Source organism: Saccopteryx leptura, chromosome 5, assembly GCF_036850995.1.
Source record: "Saccopteryx leptura isolate mSacLep1 chromosome 5, mSacLep1_pri_phased_curated, whole genome shotgun sequence".
In the NCBI taxonomy this organism is placed as follows: domain Eukaryota; kingdom Metazoa; phylum Chordata; class Mammalia; order Chiroptera; family Emballonuridae; genus Saccopteryx; species Saccopteryx leptura.
This window is the reverse complement of record NC_089507.1, coordinates 194,591,861-194,607,842: the sequence shown is the minus strand read 5'-3', so window position 1 is coordinate 194,607,842 and position 15,982 is coordinate 194,591,861. Positions and strand designations below refer to the sequence as shown.

At 36.3% G+C, this 15,982-nt stretch overlaps 1 protein-coding gene across 1 annotated transcript in view; it reads right to left on the bottom strand.

Annotated features, from left to right (window-relative positions):
* SYCP2 (synaptonemal complex protein 2) overlaps positions 1–15,982 on the bottom strand; it is a 92,946-nt gene that overhangs the window by 47,149 nt on the left and 29,815 nt on the right. The window contains 9 exon segments of the mRNA XM_066386601.1: positions 3,309–3,739; positions 4,193–4,326; positions 4,845–4,902; positions 5,593–5,662; positions 7,734–7,891; positions 9,108–9,207; positions 12,524–12,670; positions 13,225–13,299; positions 14,432–14,580. Of these exon segments, the coding sequence (XP_066242698.1) occupies positions 3,309–3,739; positions 4,193–4,326; positions 4,845–4,902; positions 5,593–5,662; positions 7,734–7,891; positions 9,108–9,207; positions 12,524–12,670; positions 13,225–13,299; positions 14,432–14,580 (1,322 nt within the window).

The window sequence follows — 15,982 nt, the reverse complement described above, 5'->3', positions numbered from 1 at the left end:
GTGTGGGGAATTGGTTGTAAGCTGACAGCCTGCCCAACCCCTCACCTCACTTGCCTGATTAGGTTGCAAAAGGCTGTTAAGCTGTGGTGCTGGATTGTTTACACTACCCCCCATGTTCCCCAGAAAGACTGGAGGCAAGTTTCTTCTATCCTTTGTTTAGTGTAAAGTTAAGATGATATGTATCGTGGTGGTTTTCTGCACGTGGTAAAATTCTTGGGTTGCCTTGAAAACGTGATCAGAGATCTCATTGATTTGCTAATGGCCTCACTTTGCCCTATAAATAAAGCAAGATGCGGTTTTTGGGCACGCTTTGTTCTTGCCAGTTGCAATTACAGGGCCCTCCTGACCCCATATTTTCTTAATTCCGCACCGTTCCCACTTGGGACCTGGAATTACTAGCTGCGCTGATTTGTGGATTGTGCCCAGATATAAAAATAAATATAGGTACTGGCCTGTTGGCTCAGTGGTAAAGCGTCAGCCTGGTGTTTGGGAGTCCCGGGTTCGATTCCTGGCCAGGGCACACAGGAGGGGCGCCCATCTGCTTCTCCACCCCTCCCCCTCTCCTTCCTCTCTGTCTCTCTCTTCCCCTCCTGCAGCTAAGGCTCCATTGGAGCAAAGTTGGCCCGGGTGCTAAGGATGGCTCTGTGGCCTCTGCCTCAGGCGCTAGAATGGCTCTGGTTGCAACAGAGCAACGCCCCAGATGGGCAGAGTATTGCCCCCTGGTGGGCATGCCGAGTGGATCCGGTCGGGTGCATGCAGGAGTCTATCTGACTGCCTCCCTGTTTCCAACTTCAGAAAAATACAAAAAATAAAAATAAAAAATAAATAAATATAGTTACTCTATTATACCATTTCATTACAGAAATACCACTCTTTTTGTTAACACATCATTATTATACTTATTATTAACACATTATATTATTTTTAGGTAAATGCACCCAAATAAAATGGATAGATTTCTCAAAAAGAAACGTGATATTGAAGAATCTGGTTCTGAAGTGAGCAAAAGTTAAGTGTAAATAAAATAGAACTTGAAGGCTGATGGGCAGAATTTAATTTATAGCATTTTTTATCAACTAACACTGAACAATACGATTGGATTAGAAACCCATTCATGGAAGCTTCAAGTGATTTTGGTCTAACATTAACAGAAGAAGAACTGGCAGCTATATCCACTGATGGTGGATTGATGATTAAACATAAGGAATTGTCTCTTGAAGCCTTTTGGATTTCTATAAAAGAATATGTGGCAATATCTTTAAAAGCTTTGAATATTTTACTATAATTTTTAACATCCTATTTATGTGAATTAGGATTTTCTACCCTCGACACAATTAAGAGTAAAAAGAGAGGAATTCTTCAATGTATTGATGAGGAAATGAGAGTTTGCCTTTCAAATATATGCCCAAACATTGAAGTAATCACTAGGACACATCAGGCTCATGTTTCTCATAAACACAAGAATGAAAAAACTTAACACATTTGTGCCAGGACCTGCCTGGCTAAAATTTACTAAATCTAAGAATGTATCTATATATATAAAAAATAACTTTTTTGTCTCTTTTTATTAACCCCTCTTTTTTACAAATTCTAAAAAGCATAACAAAAAAGTAACATAAAAATGTTTTTTAATGTCAGAATAAATTTAATTTTGTCATATTTATTTTGTTTAATTACCATAAAAGCACGCTTGGACTTTATATTTTTTTAATATTTGACTTAATTATTATAACATATTTCTCAGAAATTTGTATATAGTGCACCTACAATTATCTGTAGAATTTTAAATGTGCCCCTACTTCAAAAAGTTTGAGAATCACTGGCTTAGATGATCAAGTTTCTGTGCTGCCAGGAAAAAAGGAATGCCTACCTCAGAAAAATTCTGTGAAATGATTCTAAATGCCAAAGAAAAATGTTTAAAATTAGAACTAGAGAACCAGATCAGCATTCAGACAAAAAAGGAGGAAGAAGAAAAAAGAAAGAAAAACAAAAGAAACTCTTACTCTTCTTCATCTAAAGGAACTAAATAGCAACTAAAACTAGAAAGAAAGAATAGTGTACTAAGCACCAAGAAAAAAGTAACCCAAAAGGATTTGGTTAAAAAAGTAGCCAAATTAGTTTCAAATAGTGAGTTTTAGATTAAAAACAAAATAATAAAGAGTCTGGTCAAAACAAATAAAATAATATATATAATTATACATGATCATTGCAAATTATCTATTAAATATTTCATTTGTATACTGAGATGTTGTAACATATGAACATTTTACAATTTAGAAATTCAGAAATTGGAAATTTGGCTCCCAGGTATTAATACTCTTGAAGAAAAAAAATAACAGCCTATATAACCTTGGTCCTATAAGAAATAGCAAAAAATAAATTGCATTATTGGCAATTTCTTAGAAATTTATTATAATTTAAAACTTTTCTTAATCTGCATCTTGATAGAGGTGACCCCCCCCAAAAAAAAATAAGTCATGGTAACTGCTACAAAAAGTAAACTTTCAGTTTCAAAGTATGGTACAAAATAGCTAAAACTGTCCTGGAGATGTTCTACAGATGATTAATCTGAAGTGGAGGCTCCAATAGGGATGAGCAACAGTTAAGGTAAAAGACAACATCCTCCACCCCACTTAAATCCTTTCTTGAAAAATCTTGTAAAACTTTAAAGCAGTAATTCAAGAAATACTTCAGGTGTTACTATGTGCAAAGCTGTGCTGGTGTAGGAAAAGAAATGTTGAATAAAATTGTCTTTACACTAATAGTTTAAAACTAACAGACACAAAAATAGCCATTTATTAAAAAGAAAGGTAAGCACCATTTGAGAGGCAAAGGCAAACAGTTCTGTATGCATGTTCAAAAGAATTGGAAGAAGAGTGGGAAAGACCCAACAAGAGGAGACAAAGCAGAAATTAATATAATATTGAATGTAAATTGTAACTGAAAAATAAAAATATATATTAAACTAAAATTAATTTCACATTTTTCAAATGTATATTAGAAAATTTAATGTAGCTAGAATATTAAAAATTATATATATGACTCAAAAAAAGTCAAGAAAGGATTCACTCATGCTGTATCTAGTCACCTATGTCCATGTCTACTACATACCAGCAGGTACCTGTGCTTTACCAGAGTTAGGAGTAGGAGAGATGCAGGAGCTCAGGAGCACTCGTTCAGAGTTTATGTTAAAGAACAAGGCATTATAAATGTTAAATTTGCAGCAATCAATCAAGCTTCTTTCACTTTCTTATGTTATTAAGCAAGCACATTACAGGTAACAGAAATAAAACATGCTGAGAGCTCACCATTTTTCTCTGTTGCAAATTCCAGCTATTAAGTTCAGAAGTTAGTCTTTTCTTTGGTTTTCTATGACTCTTTGCACTTTTGCTAGGAGAAGGGCTTTTATCACAAATATCAGTATTCACATCTTCTAACAATATATATTTCTTCCTATAGATGACAGATTCTTCAACTGTCTTATTTAGGAGAACTGATTTAAAAGTAGTTTGAGATTCAACATGCCAATCACTCTGCTTGGTATTTTCACTGTTTTTCTGCTCTAAATGTTGATTTAGTTGTTGATTGTTTCTTCTGCAAACATCTACTTCTGCTTTATCTATTTTGTTATTCTGCATTCTTTCTTTCTTATGTTCCACCTTTCCTGTTTCTTCAAAATTATCATCAGATGCTGAAGAGGATGATTTTTGTTTAGAAACTTTTTTGTTGGTAGCAATATCTAATGGGAGAAAGAAATGAATTCTTACTAAATTAATAAAGTGATAATGTATAAAATTTGTTAAAACCAAAGATATTTGTCAGACATTTCAAGAAATGAATATTTCCCTGAACTACTATTATGTACCGAGAAAACTAGTTGACCCTTGAACAATATGGGGTTAGCGGTGCCAATCCCTATGCAGTCAAATCCACGTATACCTCAACTCCCAAAACTTAATGACTAATAGCCTACTGCTGACCAGAAGCCTTGCCAATAACATAAACAGTTAACACATATTTTGTATGTCATGTGTATTATATACTGTATTCTCTAATAAGCTAGAGAAAAGAAAATGTTATAAGAAAATCATATAGAAGAAAAAATACATTTACAAAATTTATTGAAAAACATATGTGTATAAGTGGACCCATTCAGTTCAAACCCGTGTTAAGGATCAACTGTATGTTTTACCTTGATTAATTGTGTCTCCTTGTAAAGTACTTGCTCTTTGGTTATTACATAGCTTAATATTTGTTACAGGTGTCCAACACGCCCATTTAGAGGGCATTTTATTTCCACGAATATTGTCTGTAACACCAGGTAACCTGGAAAATAAATTTGCTTACTATATCACAAAACATTAGTTATGACTCTGACCTAAGACCTTGAGTTTAATTTAGTCAATGTTTATTGATAGCAATATTTTAACAGTCAAATATGAAAATGTCTTCATGAGTCACAATGAATGTTAAAATATACTGTATATTTGGTTCAAGTTTTATGAGTTCCATTATTGCTACTATATTTATATCTGCCTAAATACATCTCACTTATCTTACATGTTCCACTGTATCTTTACACTAAGTAAAATTTCTTTGCAGTCATACTTTATTATTTTTAAAATCTCGTTCATGTTAAGTCTCTCAATTTGAAAGGAGTTATGTTGGTTGATGTGGACAGGACATAGACTGTTTCCCATTGTGCTATCATAGTACTTGAGAGATGATTAATGCTATAACCAAAAATACATTCTAAGACTATAAAGGCCTTCCTTTAAATATGTTACATTCATCTAAAAGTAACAATATATGCTAAAAGATTTAATGGGTTTTCTCATACTTACACAGGTTTATCTATTTTTCGCACTGCCTGCAAATCAGGAACAATATACTGAGGTCCATCTAAATAAAACAAAAAGTATAGTATTTTTATTTTTTCATACAGTTGGTAGGGTGAAATTGGTATAGGTCTTTTTTTTTTTTTTTTTTTTTTTTTGTATTTTTCCAAAGGCAGACAGACTCCTGGCATGTGCGCAACCAGGATCCACCTGGCATGCCCACCAGGGGGCAATGCTTGGCCCATCTTGGAGCATTGCTCCATTGCAACCGGAGCCATTCTAGCACCTAAGGCGGAGGCCATGGAGCCATCCTCAGCGCTGGGCCAACTTTGCTGCAGTGGAGCCTTGGCTGCAGGAGGGGAAGAGAGAGATAGAGAGAAAGGATAGGGGGAAGGTTGGAAAAGAAGATGGGCACTTCTCCTGTGCCTTGGGCAGGAATCAAACTCAGGACTTGCACACGCGGGTCGACGCTCTACTGCTGAGCTAACTGGCCAGGGCCAGTATAGATCTTGATCAAGGTTTACATATTGGAATAAAGAGATTGATTGATTGTGTTCCCCCCCTCAAACCCAAAATCTGTGGTAAGAGACTATATTAAATATCTTTGTAACTTCTAATTCCTTGAATAAATCTGAATACATTATGTCTTTCTTCTTCAAATCAATACAAACCAGTGTAGCAAAAGGCAAGTATAGAAAGAAATATAGATCTATGTTTTAAAAGAGTGACTGAGATTAAACCAAAAAGTACTTACTAAAATTTTTGTTTAGCAATTCAGTGTCCTTAATTTCTGTCTTTTCTACAATGTTGGCAGTTTTGGTATGCTATAAACACAAGAGACATATTAATGTAAATTTGAATTAAGATATTATATGAAAACTTTTAAATATCAGAGTATTTAAGATTAAAACTTTCAAAATAAATTGGCCTTGCTATTAAAAGCTGGATAGTATTACTATTTACAGTTGACTCTAGAACAACTTGGGGATTAAGGGTATTGATAGACCCCTCACTCTGTCAAATTTGAATATAACTTTTGATTACCTCCAAAACTTAACTATTAATATAGCCTTACTGTTGACTGGAAGCCTCGCCGATAACATAAACAGTTGATTGATATGTACTATATTTTATATGTTATATATATATATATATTATACATTGTTCTTGCAATAATGCTAAAGAAAATGTTTTAAAAATCTTAAAATACATTTATAGTATTCATTGAAAAAAATCTATGTATAAGTAGACCCATGAAGTTCAAAGTTGTGTTGTTCAAGTGTCAACTGTATTTCATAAAGGTTATACCCATTTTAGAATATTATCTATCCTAAAACAAGAAAATAATGGTCATTACAAATAAAGAGGCAGAAGATCCTACAAAATTCCTGATTTCTCTATAGTAAAATAATCAATCTTCATCTGTAACTATTTCTAGGATCTTCATGGCACATTTTCTATTGTTTTGATCTCATAATCCGCATCTATTCTGTCTTTTCACTATTATCTATATAAGAGTTGGAAATTATGAAACATTGAATGTTGTAAAGTTTCAACCATTGCACAGGTAACTTCTTACCTACAACAAACTTCCTGTCTTTCCATAGCCAAAGATACAACACTTTCCCATATCAAATACAAATCTGATGTCACTGTCAGAAAAATACACCCTCTAGTCTAGGCTAAGATATATTGCCTTATGCTGGCTTTCTTTCCGCTTAATCTAGCCAATGGTTCTCTACACTGGGAGAGGAGCAGTATGAAAATGCACAGGTGTGGTTTTGGTTGTCATAATGACAGAAGAGTTCCTCTGACAATAAGCAAGCACAAGCCTAGGATGCTTATCATGCTACAACATTCCGTACCATGCCACAAAACTGAATTGAATGATCACTTTGAGTATTTTTTCTAATATCAACTCTTGCACCCTTTATCTTTCTGCCACATAACCATTTTTTTTATTTTAATCATCACCTATTTTTTAATTCAAACACCAAGGCTACTAAGCTTTGAGAACATATTACGTGTTTCTGAACTGATGCTGTAATAAAATTGAATCTAATTTAAACTGTGTCCTCCACACTAACACTTATACTCATTCCTAGCCCTCTCTATTATCTCAGTAGCTACTCCAAATCTTGACTTGTCCCTGAACCTTGTATGTCAACCCCAAGAGAAATTCACCATCCTTGCACTTCAGAGGAAACAAAAGCTACTAGGTGTTCTTCATTTACACTCTTATCTGTATCTCTGATTACCTATTATTCTTAAAAACAATTTCCTCTTATCCATTCCCAGCTCTGTCCCTTCAATTATCTGGCATAAATGCCCTTGTCCACATTGTCCATTTGAATAACATTTACTCTTCAGAAATCAACTCATTCTCCATCTCCTCATAGAGCCTCTCCTGATCTTCACCCTCCCCCTCCAGCTCTGGCATAAGGCACCCGCCCCTCCACTAGGTTCCTACTTCATCCTATAGGTACATCTGAGAATATTATGATTTTATTAATTTGTCTTATTCCCACACTAGACTTGGAGACAGACACTTAAGGACAGAGTACACTTGTATCTTATATTTCTATACCAGAACCATCTCCATAGCAGACACTAATTTGTGTAACTAAAGAATGAGGGTGAACCCTTTCTCTAAACAAATGCATAAATCAGAGTTATAGTGAATAAATATTCCTAGATTTTATTGTCAGCACAGTAAAGGAGTTATGAGAATGACCTTATTTATGTTCAAGGACAATAAATGATACCTAAAAAGAAAAAGCAATGCCTTAAACAAAGTGAGACACTCACTGCCTGTAAAAGAGGTTAGCTAAATATGTATTTCTACAATAACTTGACAAAATTTTATTTTAAAAAGTGCTTTCAAAGTGAAGTTACTTTGTCTGTATCATCTCCCCTATTTCTTCTTGCAGGTGATTTAGATCGATGTGATAAAGCATCATCCACTTCATTTTCCGATGTTTTAGAAATACCAGTTTTTTCTGCAGAACTCATCACTTGAAGTGGTGGTTTAATTTTTCCTCTTCGTGGTGTTGCTAAAAAGGACAAAGAACTGGTATATTTGTGAAGTTTTAAATTACATATTGCTATTACTGAGTTATTCTTTAGATGAGGAAGGTAAAAAAGGGAGATTCTAGGATGGGTCCCAGGTTTCTGGTTAGAAAATTAAATGGGTTATGGATACCATGTACCAAAGAAGAAATGGGGGAAAAACTGACAGGGAGGTGGAGGGACATGAAAAGAGAATTTATTTTTGGACCTGTTAAGTGTGAAGAGCCTGTTGGCATTAGACAGCTGCCTACCTGATAGGCAATTGTATTTTGGGAACAGGAGGTCACTATTAAATTCTCATAAAGGTTAAATAAGATGGTATTTATAACAACTAGTATACGGTATCAGATTATTTTTATTTAGCTCTTATTATGTACCAAATACTGGTCAAATGTTTCACAATATTTCTTTTTTTTTTTTTTTTTTTTTTTTTTACAGAGAGACAGAGAGAGTCAGAGAGAGGGATAGATGGGGACAGACAGACAGGAACGAAGAGAGATGAGAAGCATCAATCATCAGTTTTTCATTGCGACACCTTAGTTGTTCATTGATTGCTTTCTCATATGTGCCTTGACCGTGGGCCTTCAGCAGACCCAGTAACCCCTTGCTCAAGCCAGCGATCTTGAGTCCAAGCTGGTGAGCTTTGCTCAAACCAGATGAGCCTGCGCTCAAGCTGGCGGCCTCGGGGTCTTGAACCTGGGTCCTCTGCATCCCAGTCGACGTTCTATCCACTGTGCCGCCGCCTGGTCAGGCTTCACAATATTTCTTATCATATAAATGAATGATTATTCTTAAACCTATAACTTGATGGGGCAGACACACGTCAGTCCCACGTTATAGAAAGAAAACTGGTTCTAAACTTTACCAGAGGATAAGCTGTACCAAATACACATTTGGGAGCGAGGAAACAAGCCAAAGTGGCCTAATTCAGTGTTTGATGTTATGTTGCTCCCACTTAAATTATAAATTAGTAACGCTGGATATTAATATTTTAAATGTTTATATGTCAATATCTATTAAATCTTTTTTTAAACATTTGAAATTTCTTGACAATTAGAAAGCATTTATGATTCATAGTTTTCAATTTTTATATCCCCAACTTATCCTCTAGGTAAATTATGTCCAGAATAGCCCTGAATTTTTTTCTGCTTTAAAATATAATAGCAGTTGTTAGAAATCTTTTAAGACAGTAAAACTCACATGTGTCAATTAAAAGTAATGGTCTTCTCTCAGTGGAACTTTCTGCACTGGTAACAATTACTGAGGCTTCAGACATTTTTCTTCTGCTGGGTATAATTATCTTAAACCATAAGAAACAACCACAGTAAACACATAGTACCTTTAAAAATTAAATATCCTACAATTTTATTCAATAACATTTTACCTTGACTTTATGCAAAAGATATGTGACATTTTATGAACATGATACCCAGAAATTTCTTTGTTTTAGGCTGAGTTTTCACTAAGGATTTTATCCTAATGTTTGGTATTGAACAGATAGCCAAAACAAGAAAGGAATATAGTTTTAAAGAATGTTGACACGACATCTAGACATGTAAAAAAATTTTCCATCAATACTGAGTTTATCTAGTTAACCAATGGTTCACAGTTTCCTATCCTATTTCATGTAGATGATGTTTGGATATATATCTATATAAATGTGTTATGAATGCTTTTATAACATTAAGCATTGTCCAAAACTTCCTCACATTAAAAATATATCAATATTCTGTGAAGACTAAACTGCTTTGGAGTCAGAGTTATAAGTAGCTATAGGAATTCGGAAACTTAGTGATACACAAATCAGTGGTTCCAATGAAGATATGCTTTTTTAACTTCATCCTGGAATGACCGGTAAGAGCCACAGAAGTAGAAAAGCAAAGGCGGGGACAACATGGGACAGGAGTGTCAGAAGGAACCATATGAAGGAGTAGGTGGTAACAAATTGTAGAGGCAGAGGAGAGCTATTTTTAAAAGTACCTCTACCCATGGACAAAGAAAAAAAAAGTATAGATGGAGTGTAACATGGGTTTGTATATGGGACATGGAGGAAAGGTGAGGGATGACAGGAGGAAAGGTGAGGGGTGACAGGAGGGAAGGTGATGGGTGACAGGAGGAAAGGTGAGGGATGACAGGAGGAAAGGAAATTCTAAGTTTAAGCAGAAAACAAGCTACTGAACCAATAGACTCTTCCTAAAAAAAGACAGTTCCTAGTGGTATAGCAAAAGGGACCTGAGCACTTATTCACACAAATGCTTCAATAATGAGTCCTTGATGAGACTTCAGAAATTTTTCTTCTGCTAGGAGTAGTTATCTTAAACCATGAGGAACAACCACAGTAAATGCACAGTATCTTTTGAAATTATTGAAAACATAATGGTTATTTCACAATAGTGCAATGTTTTCAAACTTTACAGTGCTTAAGCTTTCTCAGAATTTATGATTCAGTAAGTATAAGGTGTGGGAAGGGTCAAAGAATCTGCATTTTTAATAACTACTCAAGTTATGATTCTGATAGAAAGACACAGAAATGCCTTTTATAACCTAATCATCTAAGGGAAATATAAGATGGCATTTTTAATTTAATGATGGACACAAGACTAAAGGGAAAAAATCATAACAAACATGCCAAATTGTACAGAAAAGCCTGTAAAATTTATAGTTGCCTTAAAAGGCGAGAGATTAGTAAACTTCAATAAAGCTCTGGAAAGAAGGTGAAAATGAACCAAGACTTGTAAATGTAAGTACATGTTAAATGAGTAAAGGTAAAACAGAAACTACATAAATAAAGGTATCAAGGCAAGAATGAACATAAAGCAAAAAAGATACAGTAAAGCAACTGACTTTCCTAAAGTGAAGAGAGTTCTGATAGAGTAAAACTGTAGTCTCAGAACAAAGTCCAAGTTTATAGACTGAGTGAAATAAACACAGAGAACATAAAGCTTTCTGAGCTGAAAAATGCTAGTATTAAGAAAAATCAGTGGTCTACTATATTGGGTAGCTCACAGGATGAAAAAATGTCATAGACCAAATAAGAGATGACTGTGTTGATCTAAATATGCTAAAGTGAGTATGGAAAGGGAGCAAGAAGGAAAGGATGTAGGGGACACTATGGGAAAAATCACCAGTGCCTTAGGTGTAGGTATGGTGGGAAAAAGTGGCTGGTATCAAGGACATCATCAATGGTGCATCATAGAAGTATGAAGGAAGATACAAATTTGAGGCAAAAGATAAGTTTTCTGGCCAGGCCAGTTTGCTCAGTGGATAGAGCTCTGGCCCAGCATATGGATGTCCTGGGTTCAATTCCCAGTCAGGGCACACAGGAGAAGCAACCATCTGCTTCTCTCCCCCTCCCCCTCCCCCTTCTCTCCCTCTTCCCTTCATGCAACCAGTGGCTCAACTGGCTTGAGCATCAGCTTCAGGCACTGAGGATGGCTTGGTCAGTCCTAGCACAGCAGCCTCAGGAGCTAAAAATAGCTCGGTTGATTCAAGCATTGGTCCCAAACAGGGGTTGCTGGGTGGATCCCAGTGGGGATGCATGAGGGAGTCTGTCTTACTATCTCCCTTCCTCTTACTTAAAAAGTTTTCTGTTAGATTTTTCATAAAATGGCTTGAAGAGACATAAGGAAGGAAATACTATTCAAACAGTAAGTGGAAAAGTAGCTATAGAACATTAAGCTTAAATTATGCACAGGAAGGAAGCTCACTCAGGGAGAAGGCATGGAGATGTTGGTTAAGAAGCTTTGAGAACAAACCTACTTTCGGGGAGTGGGGAGAGAAACTATTTCTGATATAGTAATAGAAGTAAGGTAGTGAATTAAAATGTCAACATAGAAGTCAAACAAGAGGAGGGCATTAAGAAAGAGAAGGCTGTTAACAATGTCAAGTGTCACAAGCTATGATGAAGAAGGCTGAAAAGTGGTTCTGCGGGACTTGGCCTAGAGGAGATCGTCAATGGAGCAGGTGTGGAGGAAAAACAGAACAGAAGGGTTATGTGAGAATGTGGTAATTACTTTTCTATATATCCTTAATGTAGAATTTCCCATGTAGAGTATACCTTGTCTTAACCCTTACACATAAACACAATTTACTAAAACACTGTTTTTGTTTGTATTTGTAAAAGCTAGGGCAAGTGCTTTGAAATGTAGATGCTTTTTTCTGTAATTATATATAGCAATGATTTTATTTTATTTATTTATTTTGGGGGGGGGGTATTTTTCCAAAGTTAGAAGCGGGGAGGCAGACAGACTCCCGCATACACCCGACCAGGATCTACCTGGCATGCCCACTAGAGAGTGATGCTCTGGGGCATTGCTCTGGGGCAATTGCTCTGTTGCAACCTGAGCCATTCTAGTGCCTGAGGTGGAAGCCATGGAGCCATCCTCAGCACCCAGGCCAACTCTGCTCCAGTGGAGCTTTGGCTGCGGGAGGGGAAGAGAGAGATAGAGAGGAAGAAGAGGGGGAAGGGTGGAGAAGCAAATGTGTACTTCTCCTATGTGCCCTGACCAGGAATTGAACCCAGGACCTCTACACACCGGGCTGACATTCTACCACTGAGTCAACCTGCCAGGGTGATCTACTTTTTTTTTAAATGACTACTTTGACATCATATTTACCTCAGGCTGACTATTTTTTCTGTCTCCTTGAATACTACTTTTGATGCGGTTTGGAGGTTTAGCAAATTCCTTTTGGGAGTTAGGTTTTTCTTTCAAACTAACGAGTTCTTCTGCATCTGGTGAGATCTGACTTTCCGGCACTAGAATCTGTTGGGAGAATGTAGAAAAAATACTTAAAACTGGAAACTATAGGAGGTCCTCAAAAACCACCAGATGGCTTAGTAAAGTGCCCATTCACTTCACATTTTCCAAGGTCAATTCTTCCAATATTCTATGTACTGTTTTAATTTTTAGCCTACAAAGTAACCCAACTAAAAACATTCCACTTTTTTTTTTATTGATTTTAATTTATTATGTTTACATAGATTCTAGTGTTGCCCCAAATGCATCCCCCCACCCCCGTATTCCCCTCAAGCATCCACTTTTTCAAATGTTAACAGACCTAACACAAGTTTTTGCATTAGTAGAAGGACATATACTTCTAATTTTTAAAGTTACCCAAACTGATACTTATTAATAACTAAATATCTTTTGTACTAAAATAAATTATTATTAACGTTTTAAAAATCACACTTTATTGAAGCACTACCCAAGTTGAAACATTTTTTAGATATTCACTCTCCAATATGAACTTTATTATTGTGCTATTATTTAGGTTAAACTTAGCCCAACGATTAAAAACAAGTAAGTTAGACACATACCTGTGATCCACTTGCATCAAAAAGTATATGCACAGATGTTTTGGCAACTGAAATACCCTGTTTTCTGGTAAATTCCTAAAATTAAATCAATTCAAGCTGATGTCACTTTCTTCTAAATCTTTCCATTTTAATGCAATTATTTCCTACTCGTTTCCTTTCAAACTTGCCAAATTATATCGTAATTATTTTGTATATATAAATACCTTTCTCTGAACACTTGAATGACTCCCCATTAACCACAGTCATTTTGGTAAGGGCTTCTCACAAACATACTCGCTATCCTGCATAAGTCTTTTGCATTGTTGTATCCCCCAGACTGAATGTATCCCCGACCCAAATTCATGTTGAAACCTAACCCCCAATATGATGGTATAAGGAAGCAAAGCCTATTGGGAGGTGATTAAGTTACCAGCACAGAGCCCTCATGAATGGGATTAGTTTCCTCATAAAAAAAACCCAGCAGAGCTCCCTCACCCCTTCCACCCACCATGTGATAACCAAGTGAAAAAAAGACTTGGTCCTCACCTACCAGACACCAAATCTGCTGGAACACTGATCTTGGATTTCTCAGCCTCCAGAACTATGAGATGTAAATGTTTGTTGTCTAAGCCACCTAGTCTGTGGTACTTTTGTTATAGCAGCTTGAATAGAGATATGCACTATCAAAACTTGTCCCCCAAACATAACATGAATTTTCACATTAGATTCCCAAACAACATCCAACTTATAATGTCTTCCACAGTTGTGGAAAGAATCTCACCTACATTTATCCATCAACTTCAAAGGCTATTATTCAAATCCCATCTCTACAGCCTTTCCTTCAAATCTGACTCCTAGCAAGCATTATCTTTCCTCAACTCCTATACATTTTCCTGATGCCACTTTTCTGAGGTATATTCTATAATTCTCACAAACTATGTTTACTATCTTGAAAACAGGGCTTCATCTCATTTCACTTTTAAAACACCTGGTAAGAATTCATTAAATGTTTTAAGTAGTTGCTGGTAATTTGTCATCTGAAATATTTCCTAATAGGTATCTCAAAAGGTATGGCTATTCCACAATACAAATTTAAAGAACTAAGTATCTACACATCATTTTAAAAATTCTAGGGAAAAAATTCAATCAAACTTACAACACCAAGTAACTACAAGTTTCCAGAATGTAAAAATAATGAATTTTTATTAAAAACAGTTTACACACTTACCCTATGTTTATTTGCACCAAAAATCTTGTATATCACATTAATAATTTCTAATGATGCATCAAAATACAAAAGCAATTCTTTCCCTTCTCTTTTATTTATTTTTAATGTATTTTTCAGAATTACAGTCAGTAGCTTCTTTGATTCTCTCTCTGTACACAAACAAATCACACTGATTACTTTATATTCATTTCTATGATACCACTCTATAAGTATATTGTAAATTAAAAAAACATACAGTAAATCAATCAAAATCTAATAAAGTTAACTTTTAGGATTTAACAGTATTTAAATTAATTCTAGTAGTATCTATGTAAACAAATCAATTTTAAAAAATTTCAGTCACCTGACCAGGCGGTGGCGCAGTGGATAGGGCGTCAGACTGGGATGCTGAGAACCTAGGTTCAAAACCTCGAGGTCACCAATTTGAGCAAAAAAAAGCTCACCAGTCTGACCAGGCGGGGGCGCAGTGGACAGAGCATTGGACTGGGATGTGGAGGACCCAGGTTCAAGACCCCGAGGTCGCCAGCTTGAGCGCAGGTTCATCTGGTTTGAGCAAAGCTCACCAGCTTGGACCCAAGGTCGCTGGCTTGAGCAAGGGGTCACTCGGTCTGCTGAAGGCTCACGGTCAAGGCACATATGAGAAAGTAATCAATGAACAACTAAGGTGCCGCAATGAAAAACTGATGATTGATGCTTCTCATCTCTCTGTTTCTGTCTGTCTGTCCCTATCTATCCCTCTATCTGACTCTCTCTGTCCCTGTAAAAAATTAAAAAAAAAATATTTAAGTCAATTTATTTTTCAGAGTCTCAGTTTCCTGATCTATAAATGATAGGATAATACAATAACTAATGAGCTAAAGTTCTGAATACATTCTGGACACAAACAGGTTCTTAATAAATTATTTCTTAAACACATTTTTTAATTTAATATTTTCTTAAAAAGAAGCAAACAGGCCCTGGCAGGTTGGCTCAGCGGTAGAATGTCGGCCTGGCGTGCGGGGGGACCCGGGTTCGATTCCCGGCCAGGGCACATAGGAGAAGCGCCCATTTGCTTCTCCACCCCCACCCCCTCCTTCCTCTCTGTCTCTCTCTTCCCCTCCCGCAGCCAAGGCTCCATTGGAGCAAAGATGGCCCGGGTGCTGGGGATGGCTCCTTGGCCTCTGCCCCAGGCGCTGGAGTGGCTCTGATCGCGGCAGAGTGACGCCCCGGAGGGGCAGAGCATCGCCCCCTGGTGGGCAGAGCATTGCCCCTGGTGGGCGTGCCAGGTGGATCCCGGTCGGGCGCATGCAGGAGTCTGTCTGACTGTCTCTCCCCGTTTCCAGCTTCAGAAAAATACAAAAAAAAAAAAAAAAAAAAAGCAAAGAAAATAGCTAATACCATAAATAAACTATATTTCTGTGCATAAGCATCTGTTCAAACATTTCTATTAAATCCAACAGTTGTTACAAACATGTTGACAGTAAACAAACAATACCTTGTAAGACATGAGTGCTACCTAGCAAATGGTAAGGTAAGTGTATAGGGTTAACCTTCAATGAATTTATCAATGCA